The sequence below is a fragment of the Pogona vitticeps genome, chromosome 4 (genome assembly GCF_051106095.1).
Source record: "Pogona vitticeps strain Pit_001003342236 chromosome 4, PviZW2.1, whole genome shotgun sequence".
In the NCBI taxonomy this organism is placed as follows: Eukaryota; Metazoa; Chordata; class Lepidosauria; order Squamata; family Agamidae; genus Pogona; species Pogona vitticeps.
In genome coordinates, this window is record NC_135786.1 from 2,796,125 (window position 1) to 2,811,847 (window position 15,723).

Here is a 15,723-nt window from a genome sequence, read left to right on the forward strand (position 1 = left end):
AAGCATGGCCCTCTCGTTTCTTTGCCTTGCCGGCTGGTTCCCCAGCACCGAGGAGGCTGCGTTGTGGTGCTCCTGCCAGACCGCCTCGGGCCTTGTTTTGCAGAGCGGCCACGACTCTCGGTGGCTTGTGGGCTGCGTGCACGCTCCTTTTTCTGCTTCCTGCCGGTTTAGCCGTCTGCCGAGGCTCATGGAAACGGGAGCAAGCGAACGGCTCCCGAGGGGCTTTCCTCTCTTGAGAGAGAGGGGGGGGCAAGGCCCCCTCCATCTCTCCCCTTCTCTCTCTCCCCCCCTCCCCCTGCCACCAACGCTCTTTATTTTATTTGAACAATCCAGGCACCTGCCCACCGCCCTGTGCCAGCCTTGCTCCTCCCTCCATTCTTCTTCAGGGCGCCTGCCTCCTTTTGTTCCCTCTCGAGAACCCCGTCTGATGACACACAGCCGCGATTGTACAGGGGTTGGGAGCAGCCGGCCAGTTGGCTGGGGCGCTTTTCTAAGGCAAGGGCGCCCGGTGATCTGCAACGAAGGGAGAGGGTGCTTTTTGCTTCAAGGCCCAGCGCCCGGCTCCTTGGCCTTCAGCACAGCTGGCCGGGGGGGTGGGGGTGGGAGTGGGGGTGGCAGCTCCCCCAGAGAGTCTTGTTTGCGTGAGTCCCTTTGGCACGTGCCAGCGCCAGGACGCCTCCCGTTTCCAGCATCAAGGGGCTCCCTTTCGGAGGCCTTTCTGGCCACAAGGTCTCTGTGCGTGTGCCGTCCTGGGGTGGGTGAGGCTTGCAAACGCACGCTGGCTTCTCGCACGGCACTCCCGTAAACGGTCCCCGTGGAGACCTTGGTTGGAAGGAAAGAGGGCCTTTGTCAGCCTTCCAGCAAGCTGTTGATGGGCCGCCGAGGGACCCGTGCAGGCCTTCTCTTTTCACCCAGGGGGCAAAAAGGTGGAGGCGGAAGTGGTCCTTGCCCTGGTGGCCTCCTTTCAGCCGCCCAGCAGGAGGCGATGGGCTAGCGACCCAATCCCTGTTCCGCGTGTCAGCAACAAGGGAGAGGAGACTTGAGCAGACCTGGAACCGGGGCTGTGATCTCATGCACATCTGGAAGGGAAAGAGGAGGACGGAGACACCCCCCTCAGGGAGCCCCTTGTTGTACGGCCCCTGAGGCCTCATCCAGAGCCGTCCTGGGTTCCGTGGACTCTCCTGGGCGCCCCTGTTGCCCAGCTGCAAAACTTTGATTGAGTTCAAGTCCTGGCAGCCCACAGCAGTGGAGCACAGGGGGAACAGAAAAAGCCCCTCTTGATCACTATATATATATATATATATATATATATATATATATATATATATATGCTTAAAACGTAGTTTATCGTGGCATTGTTTTTTAAAAAACTTGCTTCTGAGGAATAACTTTAGATTTAAAAATATGAATGTTTCTTGTCTAGCATGACCGAGCACGAACGTAGGCGGTCGTCTTCCACTATTAGGCAGTGAGGTTGCACAGTTCCCAAGTGTAAAACTAAGGACAACTCCTTGGAAAGAAGGTCAGAAATCCTGACGGGATCTCTGCGGTCGTCGTCCTTTAGAGATGGAGCGCTTGTAAGAGAATGATATCGGCTTGCGCTGCCCACAGCTGGCATGGCCGGCAAAGGGATCCAGCAAGCGAATTCTCTTCCACTGGTGAAGATTTGTAGTTAAGCGTCCTGGGGGCAACCTTTGCTCCAGACCAGAGAAGGGCCTGCACCGTCATCCTCCTTGCCTCCGGGAGTAAACCATCTCGAGTTATACTTCTTCATAACTGGGAACCAACGGCATATACGGATTCCCGGTGTGGTGCGGTGGATAGAGCAATGGACCAAGTCTATGGAGAAGAGGGTTCAAATCTCCCCTCGGCCACGGAAGCTTCACTGGGGGAGAGGAAAATGGGAAAACCACACCTTAAATATCTCCACTTGCCTCAAAAGGAGCCCTGTTTAGGGTCACTTTAAGTGGGTTCCCATTTGACGGCACAGAACACACAGATCGGCGACGGGTTGCTTCTGGGCTCGGTTGCTGGTTTGGTCGCCAGCACCCTTCAGATGCACCCTGGGGCGGGGTGTCTGGGTGTCTGGGTGTGTCTGCACGGCAGCTCCCTTGAATTTCTGGAAGCAACGGCCTCAGGGCTTGGGGGGGGGGCTTGCACCTGCAGGCAGCTCACCAAGACTCTGCTTCCCTCCTGGCCGCACACGGCTTGCTTGGGCTCTCTTACCAAAGCCTGGGTGTGAGGTTGCAGGGCAGACGGGCGTGCGCATGCGTGCTTAAACCGTGTTGGGAAGGTCCTGCTCTGGGGCGCTCCAAAGCTAAGCAGCACCAGGGGGTGGCCTTGCCCCTTTCCGGCCCTGCCGTTCCGCCGAAATGGCGAAGCCCACCGAACCTCCTTTGCTTTAAAGCAGCTTGTGCTCGGATCAGTACGAAACCGAATGTGGTTTGTGTGATCTGTGCTGCAGAAAGTCCCAGAGATCTGCCGTATTTGGAACCTCGGGGCTGGGATGAGAAGAAAAAGGGCCAGGGTCTTCGGCCACCCCTCCTGACCCCCAACCCCATCCCTTGCTCTTCTCCTTTGCAGGCCCAACTGACCTCAGCATGAAAAGTGGAGCGTCCAGTACCGCCCCTGCTGCCGCCACCGCCGCCACCACCACCACCGCAGCCCCCGCCCCTGCCAATAGCACGAACCGGGGGGCCCCGGCCGCCCAGCTGAGTCCCACCGAGATCAGCGCGGTGCGGCAGCTGATCGCCGGCTACCGGGAGTCGGCGGCCTTCCTGCTCCGCTCGGCAGACGAACTGGAAAACCTCATTTTACAGCAGAACTGACTTGACTGCCTTCGTGCGGCTCCTGTGCCCGAAGAGCGTGGCTGGCGCCCTCGGATCATCTGCTCAGGACTGGCCTTTCCTTTGCCGACCAGCCGCCACCGCTGCCGCCACAGGGCCCACCACCCTTTTTATTTTTTGCAAGGTGGCCTCCAGAGCGACCTGGGCAGGGGGCGGACAGTCGGGCAAGGCCAAGAGCTGCCTTCGGGACTGGTCTTCACCGATGCACCCCATCAAGGTGAAGGAGAGATGTAGGGACTGTTGTGCGGAGTTGGGGGGGGGGAGAAGGGGAGGGGGGAAATGGAGCTTCAGGCACAGTCAGAGTTTACTGCTGGAGCCCAGCCATGGTAGGGACCTTTTCAAACCCTCCCTCCTACCCCCCCCCATCCTGCCTCTTCTGCATCCTAGCCATGGCGTATTTATTGAGAAAGAGGTTTTCTGCTTCAGGATCTCCTCTCTTTCATTCCCTCTCCCCCATCCCCATAATTTATTTTTTTTCCTGAAAATGGATTCTTGAAGTTGTACCCTTTTGCTACTTCTTTTTGTCTGTCCGAGGAGGAAAAGGCTCATTTCCTGCACTATCGCACATTCCGTCCCGCGGCTCTGCAGGCGGGGGTGGGGGGGGTGGAAATGAAGCTGGGGAGCCACTTGGGTTTGCAAGAAAACACTTCCTCCCGGACCCCACTGGAACACCAGGCCCTTCTGGGCAGAAGCACTGGCCGGCGGCCACCTAGAAGGAAAAGCTGCTCTTCTGTGTGTGTGTTGTGGGGGGGGGGGTGACAAGAGAGAAACAGCGGCCAGGCCCTCCGGCCAACCCGCCTGCCTCCTCCGCCCTCTACCTCACTCTCCATCTGTGGTCCTCCTTCCTTCTCCTGTCTCTTTCTTGAGCAGCACTTGGTTGCTCTCAACACCCACCCCCCCATTCCTGACTGCGGGGCGGGGGGGCTGCTTCCCCTGGTGGCAGTCTGGGCAGGACCGGGCTCCTTTCAAATGATGGGGGGAGGGCAGCTCGAGCAAACTGGATTTTCCTGTTCCTGTCGTTTCTGCACAATTTATTTTCCTTTTTAAAAAGAGACCTTTTCTGCAGCAAGACTGGGAAAGAACTGCTGCAAGCGGAAACCTGCCAGCCCCCCCCAGCCTCCGCATCTGATGTATGGAAAGAGATTGAGCCATTTTGTTCCTTTCTGAAAATCCGCCCCCCCAACTTCCCTGGTCCCCCTTTTTTTGATGCACTTGCTTTTTTGCTCAGTGCAATATTCGCCTGTGCTGCTAAACGGTTTCTGCGGAACGGGGAACGGAGCTGGGACCGCACCGAGCGTTCCAGCCGCACGACCGTCTTTCTCAGCAACAGCCAGAAACAGGAAATGGCCCCGGTGGCCCTCTGCCCGCCCCGGGGAGATTTCTCCTCCCTGCCTCTCCATTCGGGGTTGGCCCTCTGCCCACGTGAGAAGGCAAGGGCGTTGGCCGGGGGGGGGCGTTTCCTTCCCCAGCACCGAAGCCCTTCTCCCCCACAGGGCGAGAAGAAGGACCCACCGCCATCACCCTGCAACCCTTTCATCGGAAAGCAAGGCCTGTTTGAACAGGATTTCCTCTCCTCTCCCGGTCAGGCTGCCCGTTTTGAAGCCACGTCTTACACTCCAGACGTTCTCAGGAACAAACTGCTGCAGACCCCTTTGGTCACAAAATGCTTAGTCTGGCGCCGCGGTCTGGGTCCAGGCGGTGGTTCCCCATCCCCCCCCCCCTCGTCTTCATTCACCACCTTCCCCCATTGTTTCTTCCCTTTGAGAGAACAGTGAGCGGTTCTAGGGAAGGGCAGGTTGAGTCGTTGGGCCGAACGTCCTCCCTTGCTCAGTTTTTGCCGCCAGAAGAGCACATCATCCTGTGCGGAGGGCCCGCTACTCCTCTTTCCCCAAGTTTTGCTTTTGTGTAAATATTTGTTGTTGTGTGAGGCGCCAGCAAGCCACAGCCCTTGTACAAAGGAGGGGGGGGGAACCTTAACTCATACCCCTGTGTGAAAACCTTAGCACGAAAGGGAGGTCATGACAATCGTTGTCCTTAAAATCCTGTGCGCGGCCTTGCTGAACGCATCACCGGGAACACATAGCCATGATGAGATGGGAGCCGGGGCGAAGGGCGAGAGGTATCCCAGGGGGCTTACAAAGAATCACCGAGGACTCCCCTAGCCGAGGCCCCTCGGCGTCCCTGGTTCTGGGGCCTCTCTACTCAATCACTCTGGATCTTGGCTTAATGTGCGTAACTTTGCTGCTTCCATCTTAAAACACTGGTTGGCCAGTCAAGACCAAAAAAGATGACTTCAGGAGACTGAAGGCCGGGCCTGGCAGGGCTTACAAGCTGCAGCTGGGCTGTGGGGGGGGGCACTCGAGCGAGTATGGCATCGAGGCACTCCATATTTGGGTCACAGAAGCCCCCCCCCTTTTTGTTTTGTTTTAGTAAAAAAAACCTGCAGCCGTCATCCTCTTCAGACATCCCTTGCCAGGTCTCTTCAGGGACCTGTTGAAGGGAACATGTGCTGCCAAAGGCTAGCGGTGGCCTGTTCTTGCCGGCAGGGATGGGGATTGGTTCCCACATGCAGAAGAAAAACCTCTGTGGGTCGGCAGGCCTTCAAAATAATAATAATAATAAAAAAAAATAGTGGGAAACCACCGTGTTGCCACTTTCCCTCTGTGTCTCAAAAACACTACCCCCCCCCACCGGCAGCATTTTGACCCACTGGATGAGCAGAGGATAAACCGCCCCCCTCCAAAAAAGTCCATCCCTCAAAGCCAGCCTTTTTCCCTCACAGGTGGCTGTTCAACTCTTAGTACCAGTTCATACGTTAAGAAATGCTGCTTTGAACTCAGAGGGTTAAATAAGAAAAAAAGTTTTGATTTGTAATTTTTTGTAAAACTTTTTACAAGGTAGACTAGCAATTTCACCAGAATACAAACTACAATCTGCCCATGGTCTGATTTTTATATAATTTAGTGGTGCTTTAGGAAAGTTTGGTTTGGTTGTCGTTTCAGAGCTGTACAGCTCAGTTCTTCGCCTGTATGTACCTAAGACCAATGTGAACCTTTGTACTTCTTGCTCCCGACTTTGGACTCAGTGGAAGTGTACTGTTTACATGTACAGAACTCCCAGCACCCCCCACCCCACCCTGAACCCCACCCCTAAACCCCCCTTCCCCCGTCCTGCAAGACTTGGCTCTTAGTCAGGAAGGTCCACCTCGCGCCCCCTCCCCGTGTCCCATCATCTGCTGAGCAAAAGCCACAGGCTCTTCTCCACTGTATCCCCTCCTCTGCCCCTCTACCCAAACTCAAGGGGGCGCGCGTGCACGCGTGTGCGTGCACCCACAGAGCTGCTGGGAGGAACTGCAAGAAAAAGGGGATCGTGCTCTCCATGGTCCTTAAGTGAATCGTTGAGCATCAGGACCATTGAAGGAGAAAAAAAGATGAAAAGACAAATTTCACCCACCAGTAAAAATGACAGGGTTTTGCCGTTGGGTCCGTTCACTCCTGCTTCCCCAAGGGGGCAGGAGACGGGGAGCCGTGAAGTGGGACCACGGCGGCGGGGAAAACGCTGGCCGAGGAACTCTAGGGCCCCGGTGTGGGCGAGCCCCGCGTGGCGAAACCACACACACACACACACACACCCGTGGTTTCCAATTCCCAGGATACACCTGCTGTTTTCCTGGAGCTGCTTCCCAAGGAAGTCAGCAGCACTGAAAACCAGCTTGGAGGTGGCAGCGTTTCACAGGGCTTCAATGATCGATCGGCTGAATGGCTTAAATCAAATCAAAACAAGAGGGACCTCCCCCGATAGGCACCTATGCAACTTCCTGTGGCTCTTCTCGGCAGATGGGCACTTCCCTCCTCCATGTACTATGGAAATAACTTCTCTTGTGTTATATACAGTGCATCTTTTTTTTTTCCCAGTAAATGTGGCTTAATATTTTAATTCTTAGAACGTGTGTTTGTTCTACGTGATGCAACTTAATTCTGTTCTGTTTGTGAAATGAGTAGCACAGGCCCACCTCCTTTCCCCCACTCACGTCAAAGACCAAGGAGCTGTTTAAATCAAGCAGTTCTCTCCATCCATGGTATTACTTGCTAAATGCACTGATTTCTTAAGTAAGTATGTGGATCTTTTCCCCCTCTCCTCCGAGTCTGTATATCATATAAGACTGAATCTACTTAATAAACACTGTATAACAAACAGAAACCATCTCACACCTTCAAGCATGGCGGCAGTGGCTTCTCTTGGCTCTAGGTGCTCAAGCACCTGCAGAAAGTTTCTCGTTCCCAAAGGCAGCAGGGGCCGACCCTCAATTTTCCAACCAGAACCACCCCCACCCCACCCCACCCCACCTCAGGAGGGCAGGTGCAAAATTGGTGAGCTTTCAGTGGAATTGCAGCAGACGGGTCGCCACCGACTTCCACGCCGCAAACTTTCTACTTGGCCCTTCTTGACTTTTGTTGTCGTTTAGTCTTTAAGTCGTGTCCGACTCTTTGTGACCCCATAGACCAGAGCACGCCAGGCCCTCTTGTCTTCCAACCTTCTTGATTCACTTCACCCAATACCTGCCGGGACAGAAAACCAGAGCAAGTTCCCTTCCCACTCTGCAGAACCACCACCTGCCAAGGCAGGTCTCATGGCACTTGGGAGACCCAGTGAGAGGGCCATTTCACCAGGTCACCCCTCCACCCTCCCCACCCCGCCATGTTTCAATTCGAGGAGAAAATGTCATCCCTTCGTTCGGCTTTTCCCTAAGGGAAGAACTCACAGGCAGAGAAGGTCCCCATAATGGAGTGAGCGTCGCTCAAGGCTCTTCTCTAGAAGGGGCTCCCTCCTGCTTCACTAAGCTGCCTCGCCAATGACTGGGTCAGTCTAACTTTCAAGGTGTCCACCAAAGCACGGGAGGAAGCCCCGTTTGAACTACAGGGACGGACGGCAACCTCTGACCCCCTTCGTCGCCTCCCCATGAAGCCATTTCAGAAGGAAGATGAGAGAGACACACGTTAAGCTTTTCAAAATGTTTTATTTTTTTTCCAATACCACAAGGGACATACAATGTTAGGGGTCATCAGAGAGGATTTCCCTCTCCCCGCCAGACCAGCATCCGTCTGTACACAGCAGTGGCCCTGGGGGGGGATGCAAAGCGAGCCCCTCCCAGCCATGTCCCCCCCATCTTTGGTTAGCAGATTTCAGACTGTCAGCGTCATTGCCTCTAATACCGCAATTCACTTCATCTCCTTGTGTTTACTGCTAAAAAGCTGCCACTTAATTTGAGAGTAAACGACCTCGAGATAAAGTCCCATTTTTACACTTTTATAGCTCTTGAACAGGGAGGTCTAGAATGAAAGAAAAAAAGAGGAGGCTGGTCCAGGGAGAGGTAGGTAAAAGAAGAGAGGAGGAGAGGCTGCCAATATCTTCATTTTTAAGAGCAACAAGGAACTTCCTTCTCCCTCCCTCCCCCCTTCAAAGGGAGAAGCCACTGCCTGTGGCCACTTTCCAAATGTGAGACACCCAAAGGGTGCTAGCCTTCAGCTCTCTCCAGAGCTGCAGAAGGGGCAAAACCAGAGACGAAACTTCCCGGGCCTGAGTGTTGGACAAGGCCTTGGGCAGAAATGCCATCCTCCCTCCTAACGCCGGGGCTGTCGGTGGCCGGCCGGCCGTAGGTGAGGCTGGACAGACAGAACACAGCAGCTCTGACTAGGGACAGCAATTAGGAACCAACACCACTTTAATGCAATACTGCTGCAGCCGTTAAAATAAAGGATTTTTTTAAAAAAACAACCCTGTATGTACACAACATCAATTTACAGAATCGTCCAGAACTGTGTACAATATATAAATACATGATCCAACAGATGCATAGAGGATACATAGAGGAGCCAAACATTTCACTTTTTACACCCAGGAACGAAAAACTTTAAAATTATATATATATATTTATATTTATATATATTTATATTTATTTATTTTAATTAAAAAATGACACTGCTTCCGCCCAAAACTCACTGACGGCCCACGTTCTCCCACCAGGAGACTGCGTGCGCTACGGTCTACGGTGGCCACGGCCGTCCTGATGATGAGGCAAGCTCCCCTTTTCCCGTGGACACCCCTCTTCCTGCCCTGCAGCTCTGAAGGCCACGGACACGTCCTGCTCTCCTGAGGCGAAGGGCTCTCCAAAGGGTTTGCCCAAAGCCTCCGGTCTTTGGGAGAGGGAGGCTGTGAAGAGGGAGAATGGAAGACAAACATGAGCAAGCCGGGCTCATCTGAGTCGGCAGGGCAAGTCCTCCCTCCCCTTCCAAAGGGAAGGCGGCCGTCAGCGGGCAAAATGTCCCACAATTCTTGTGGGAAGACGAATCCTCAGGAAGAGGACCACTCCCACCACCAATTTCAAAAGGGAAACAAACAAACAAACAAAAAGACTCGGTTAACACTGCCTCTATTTACCACCCGGGGGGGGGGTGTCCTTTGCGTAGACGTTCCGGTATCCTCGTGATCAAAAAGACACACCCAATGCACAAGTCTGGTCTTTCCAGGGCCGCAATTCATCATCTGACCACAAGGCACAACACACAAAGCTTGGAGGGGCCAATACAGTCATCGTGGCAAAAGGCCCCGCAGCCTTTACACATGATCATGGCTTTAAGGCTGCAGGAACACTTGAGTGAAATTTCTTCCAGGTTGCTGCTGTCCGCAAACATCTGCGCCGAAAGGGAGACCCCGCGGGAGCCAGCTTTGGGGCCCAGCGGCATCATTGTCCCCACCAGACTCCTGGAAAAAGCGGGCGCGTGGGAGGCGTAGTTGAGACTGGCAGGATTCAGCTGCAGCTTCGAAAGCTTCCCATAAAAGGCCTGCTTGATGTTGAGCTGTGAAGGGATGGAGGAGGGCTCCAGAGGCTGAGGAAGCCCCCTTCCTGGCTCTCTCGGCAACTTGAAGAAGGGCAGATCCTTCGCCAGGGGGAGGCTATGCAGTGGCGGCGGCAGCTGCTCCACACGCTCAGCGGGGCCAGGCCGGGCCTCTTTCCTCCTGGCTGAGACAGGACCGGCTAGGATCCCTCGGTTCTCAACCCCTCCGCCACCTCCAACAGTCACACGTGGCGGCCACTCCTCCTTTACAGGCCGCCTGCCTTCAGCAAGCAGGGCTGTACTCTTAGCGGCCGGTGGCCCTGGCTTGCTGTGGGACAGCATGCTCAGCATGGGAAAGGGCTCCAGCCCCTTGTGGTGGTGCAGTCTTTGTGCTGCACTGCAGAGACCGCTGGGGCCAAAGACCTTCTTTCCTTGAACGCCCTGGGCGGGACAGACAGAGCCAGCCCTCTGCGGATCGGGAGACGCCGGGGGCTTTCCGCCAGGAGGGAATGGTGTGGGTGCCGGGGTGGCTTGCCGCTTTGCTTCTTGGCCCTGGCCGGTGGCGGATCCTGCAGGCGCTGCAACCGAAGCCTCCTCTTCTGCTTCGCAGGCGCCGGAAGGGAGGGCTCTCCCTCGCAGGGCTTCTGGGAGTTTATAGGTTTCCGGGGAAGTACTCGCACCTTGATCTGGAGTGCTGGGACTGGGCCTGAACTTGAGGCTCTTCTTGGAGCCCTCTGCCTCCTTTTCCAGCCGGCCCACCGTGCCCTGGCTTGTGATGGAGCCTTTAAAGGACCCTGGCATGCAGTATCCGTTCCTCACCGTGCCGTTCATGCCCAGACCCTCATCCTGGCGAGTCTTTTGGGAAAGGCCCCCACCGTTCTCGTTTCCGACGGGGAAAGAGCGCTCTGTGGCGGGCTCTTCCAGAGAGGAGGACCCACTTATGGCCTTGGAGCTGCTCTGAGCCCCTGGAAGAACTGATCTCAGAGGCAGACTTCCCTTGAGCAACTGCACCACCAGGGGATTGCTCGCTTCTACCGACAAAGCTTTGGGAGCCACTGCTGCCACCGCCGCCACCACGGGCCTTTCCTGGCTCTCCAAGTCTATGCCAGGAGGAGATGTCCCACAAGCTTTCTGGGGAAGAGGCGGTTGCGTTCTCCAGTCTGGTGGCCAGTGGGCGAGAGAGACTTCCTCTTCAGGAGGCAAGACCTCTGCGGGTGGGGAACGTCCAGGTCTCATCTCGCTAGATTCCTCCAGGCGGTCACTGCAGGGACCGGCTTCTTCCGCCACTGCTTTACTGTCATTCAACTCTGCACTGTCATCAGTGAGCTCGGGTTCCAGGTCCGACGCCGTCTCCGTGGTCTCGCTCCCCACGCTCCTCGTTTCCTCATCGCTGAAAGGGACTGGCCCGGTTCCCGCCTGCTGGCCGGCTGCCATCCCTCCTGTCTTCAAGAGCTTCTCCCAGGAAGGAAGGCTGCTTTCGAGGGTGCAGCGACCATGGGATGCGTTTAAGCCCCCCAAGGGTTTCTCTAGATCACTGCCCTGCAGCCTGCTCAGCGCCGCCCTCCCGTGACATGGGGCTGGCAGTTGGCGTGGAGAGGCATGAGATGACTGGGTCAAATCCTGCAATACAGAGCCAGGGCCCTGTTCACCAGAGCCGGATCCATCAACGGATGGATTCTTGCCATTCTCCAAGGCCAAAGCTCCAGGGTAACTGGGGCTAGCTGCGGTTTCATCCACAAACGAGATGCAATTCACGACGACCGGCTTGTCGTCTTCGAGACTCTCCACGTCACCTCCATCTCTAAGGAGACCGTTCCTCTCCCTGTCGCTGTCGCTCTCCTGGGAAGGAACAGCTGGAGACGGTTCACTGCTGACATCCCCCAGCAGATGCCCGGCACCACTCACAGGCGTCTCAGGGGCCACAAAGCCCAGGGGCAGCTTGGCTCCAGGGCTAACCACGGAGCCGCCCTCCGAAGCCTCCGCAGGCTGGCTGGCACCTTCCGAGCCAGAGGAAGCAAGATCCGCAGCCGGTCCCAACACAAGATCTCCCTCGACTGCCCGAGGGGAGCTTATTTCGACCAGCTCCCAGCTTGTCTTTTCCGCTAGGCAGGAAGGCGGCAGTAACTGTGCTCGCTGTAGATGTGGCACACGCTTCCCACGAGTTCTCTTCGTTCGCCAGTACTTGGGGCGGGGGCCGCGGGGCCGGACCCTGCCGCCGCCGCCACCACGACCACCGCTGCCGCCACCTTTGTCTGTGCTCCTTCCGCCGCCGCCTCCTGGCCCACCCCCACCTCCAATGGCGGCGGCAGGAGCAACAGCCTCTCGCTGGCGGCCGCCTTGCAGAGCACAGGCCTTAAAGTCAGCAGGGGCTGGGGCCCCACGTCCGTCCTGGCCGGAGGGCTCTGGATTGGGGATAATCCGAGGACATATCTGGTAGGCTGGCTGACCTTTAACCACCCAGGGGGGTTTGATGCGGGAAAGTTGAATCTGGAAAAGAAGCAGACAAGAAAAATAAGCCTTTTTTCCCAATCTCTGGGAGCTGTTCCCACAAACATCGGTTGCTTTAGAACCACTCCACATTTTAAAAGTGAGGAAAGGGAGTTTTTGACAGGGAAGATTGTAATAAGCTTCTAAAGGCACTACCTTTAAGAGTGGACCACTTTCCTGGAGCCACCTGAGATCAATCATACACACACACACACACACACCACCACCACCACCACCGAACCTACGGCAGGTTGTGCCAGGCCCAGAAATGCTCAAATATGCAAGAACATTTTAAAATCAAAACCACACACGCTCTTGTCATCCATGGGGGCTGTTATCAGAGGTAGGGGGCCCTGAGAAGCTGGATGTGACCCACAGGCCAGTTTGTCCACCTTATGACAAAGTAACAACACCCAGAGGATGACTGGGGGAGGGGATCAGGATATTTAGGACAGGTCTAAGAAATTCAGTGACACAACCACATCTAGGCTGAACGAGATGAGTGAAGATGGGGGGGGGGGTTTGATTTAAACCACAATTTAATTTTTTTCATTAAAAATTCAGATTTTTTTGTTGATTTAAATCAAAACACCTTGATTTTTAGTACTGAAATCGTGATTTAAATCAGTCTTGTTTTTAAAAAGCATTGACAGTTATACGCCCTGGCCTCTATAAGCCAACGTGAAGTGAAACCTCCTCTGGATGGAAGTTTAAATGGGGGAGAGAAAACCCAGAGGTGTGTAGAGAGAAGGCCTGCCAACTCAAGCTTTGCCCACTTACTTCTCTACCTTCTCCCCACTGCCCTGGCCGCACAGCATCACCAAGCCCAGAGAGAGGCCTCCCCCCCGGGGGCCCTAGGTCGTGTCCCCCCCCCCCCCCCCGCGCGCCAGCAAGGCAGCTTCCCAGACCGCCCTGTCCTATCACAGCCTGATGCAGGGCGGTCGAGCCCTCGAGACACCGCCCTGAGAATCTGGCTCTGTGCCCCTGCTGCTCTCCTACCCGGATGGGTGGGACTTTGGGTTCCTCTTTGGTGGGCTGTGGCTTTTCTGGGTGAACACTTTCAATTGTGTTACGAAAGGACTGACGATCTTCAAGCCGGGGCTTCTTCTCGGGGAAGGAGGGAGAGGCGGCCTGCTCAAAGCTCTTCCTCTTCTGCTCCTTCGACTCCTGGTCCTGCAGCTCCTGGGGCAGGCTGGGAATCCTCTCGGCCACGGCCACGGCCACGGCCTCTTCCGCTTTGCTCGGGACCCTGGTCGCCTCGGAGGAAATCTCCCTCTTTGGAGATGATGCCTGGCTGCCTATGCACAAGCCCGCTTCCGGCTGTGGGTCTCGAAGCTCAGCGGACTCTGGTTCAACAGGCGGCGGCACCTCCGTGGCAGCCTCGGCTTGCTCTGCCTCGCGCAACTTATACAAGCTCCTCCGAGTTCTGCTTCGAAGGGAGCGCTTCCTGAAGTGCCCGTCCCGTTGCCGCGTGATGGGGCCGTGCGACACCCTGGTGGGCTCTTCTTGGGAGGCGGATGTGCTCTCCTTTTCCGTGTCCCTGGGAGCTGAGTTTTGCTCCACAGGCTCCTCTCTGGTCAAGCCCAGCCTACAGAGATCAGGGACAGAACTGCGTTAATGGGACAACTAACACACATAAAGAGAATACCTATCTTTGTGTTTTTTTTTTCTTTAATCACATAACTTTATCGGACATAAGAGGAGATAGAATACGGTAAATATTTATACATGGCCTCAAGGTACAGATATCAAAAGACAAGAGATCATGGCTGGTTGGTAAGAAAGGCAGTGAGTGTCAAATATGGTGATGAGCGTGTCTTCTATGTGCAGGTCCGTAACAGAAGCATGTGCGACAGAGAACAGGAGAACCTCCACGCTTGTATCTTTACAGCACAAGCTTCCACGAAAGGCTGCGTATCAAAGCCACCCTCATCACAATGTTTCAGGCCCGCTGACTTTCTTCTCAACCAACCACCATCATCTTTCTTTTTTTTACTTTTCATTTTGTTTTCTCCTAGAATGCTTGCACAGACTAACACGGGTCGTCCATTCTACAACTCCCTGTACTTGCTCACCAGCCATCACCTTCCAGAAGCTTCTGCTGCAAAACACCCTCCATTCTTCTGTCATTTCCGTGCAACTTGCGCTACAAAAATCCTAGTCAATTCTAACGCCCTGGCCCGGTATCTGCCATGACCGCAGTCAATCCCACAGCCAGAAGGTTATATTTTTTACGGGTGGGCACCTAAAGATACAAAGCGGTGGTACATTCTATAAGAATGAAAAACTTCAATCAACTTTAGAAGGGGTCAGGCGCTTGGGAAGGCATGCCACGGCCTTTGTCCTGATTGTCAGAAAAAAAGAGTTTTGCATCTTGCTAAGCAAAACTGCTTTTCACCTCAAGTCACTAAGGCACCTAAAAATTTGTTTACTTTAGAAGTAATCAGACCATCAATTAGAGAAATACAAGTGTGGCCAGTGGATGCATCTGAGCAACTTCAAGATTGCTTTAGGAGCACTGATTGGGCACTGTTTGAGGAGGACAATGTTGATACTTATGCCTCGACAGTACTGTTTTATATCAAAAGCTGCATCAATGTTGTTACTACTACCAGACAAGTACAAGTGTTTTCTAATAACAAGCCTTGGCTAAATAGAGAAGTGCGCCTTTTGTTAAAAGCCAGAAATGCTGCTTTTCATTCTGGTAATGAACTACAGTACAGAGAGGCCAGAGCTAAACTGAAAAGGGGCATTAGGGATGCCAAAGCTATGTACAGCCAGAGAATTGAGCAACATCTTGAGAGTTCTGACACTCGTCGAGTATGGCACGGCCTAAGACAAATCACAGGGCAGAGTAACAAAAACAGTCTGTGTAGCAGCAGTGATTTTTTGGCTGAGCAGTTAACTCAATTTTTCAGCCGTTTTGAGGTGGAAACAGGAACAACCATTATTCCAGCACCTACTGTCTATAATACATCACTAGAATCTACCATCAACAGACAACCACTAGTACAGTGGGGTCTTGACTTAAGAATGGCTTGAGTTAAGAACATTTTGACTTAAGAACCGCTCTCATAGGAAAATATTGACTTGACTTAAGTACTTAGATTTGAGTTAAGAACTAAAAAAAACCACGTGGGAGGCAGGGAAAGTGCAAAATTTGAACTTTCAGTTAACTGTTGGCCAGTGAAAAGGGTGCCTGTCTGCTTCCTCACTCCTCCCAGCGTTTAGAGAGTGGATTGGGAGACAGTCCTCAGACTGCCTGGTACTGCCTGGACTGTCTTTTCCCTGCCTTCCCTGAACCTTTCTTGACCTAAGAAAAAAAAGAAACAAAATATCCCCCTCTAGTGGTCAAAGGCAGAATAGCAGCTTCCCATTAGTTTCTATGGACGGAAAAGAGCAGATACGGATCAAATGGTTTTCAATGCATTCCTATGGGAAATGCAGATTTGACCTGCGAACTTTTTGACTTGAGAACCGCCTTCCAATACGGATTAAGTTCTCAAGTCAAGACCCCACTGTACTGCAGATTTCAGATGTGAGACGCGCTTTCC

The 15,723-nt window shown here is 54.1% G+C and overlaps 4 protein-coding genes across 9 annotated transcripts in view; 3 read left to right on the forward strand and 1 right to left on the reverse strand.

The window, feature by feature from the left end:
- NOL4L (nucleolar protein 4 like) overlaps positions 1–6,782 on the forward strand; it is a 144,623-nt gene extending 137,841 nt beyond the window's left edge. For all 4 annotated transcript variants that reach the window (XM_072996607.2, XM_072996608.2, XM_072996609.2 and 1 more), the window contains one exon: positions 2,584–6,782. In XM_072996607.2, coding sequence (XP_072852708.2) covers positions 2,584–2,828 — 245 coding nt within the window. In that variant the 3' untranslated portion in view covers positions 2,829–6,782. The remainder of the gene's footprint in view (positions 1–2,583) is intronic.
- LOC144588812 (uncharacterized) overlaps positions 1–15,723 on the forward strand; it is an 856,730-nt gene that overhangs the window by 432,752 nt on the left and 408,255 nt on the right. The window lies entirely within an intron of this gene.
- Positions 1–15,723, forward strand: part of LOC144588813 (uncharacterized) — a 398,202-nt gene that overhangs the window by 184,590 nt on the left and 197,889 nt on the right. The gene's annotated exons all lie outside the window — the stretch shown is intronic.
- Positions 7,844–15,723, reverse strand: part of ASXL1 (ASXL transcriptional regulator 1) — a 44,179-nt gene continuing 36,299 nt past the window's right edge. For all 3 annotated transcript variants that reach the window (XM_072996603.2, XM_072996604.2, XM_078392249.1), the window contains 2 exons: positions 13,169–13,757; positions 7,844–12,169 (listed from right to left, as the gene is read on the reverse strand). In XM_072996603.2, the coding sequence (XP_072852704.2) occupies positions 9,386–12,169; positions 13,169–13,757 (3,373 nt within the window). In that variant the 3' untranslated portion in view covers positions 7,844–9,385. The remainder of the gene's footprint in view (positions 12,170–13,168; positions 13,758–15,723) is intronic.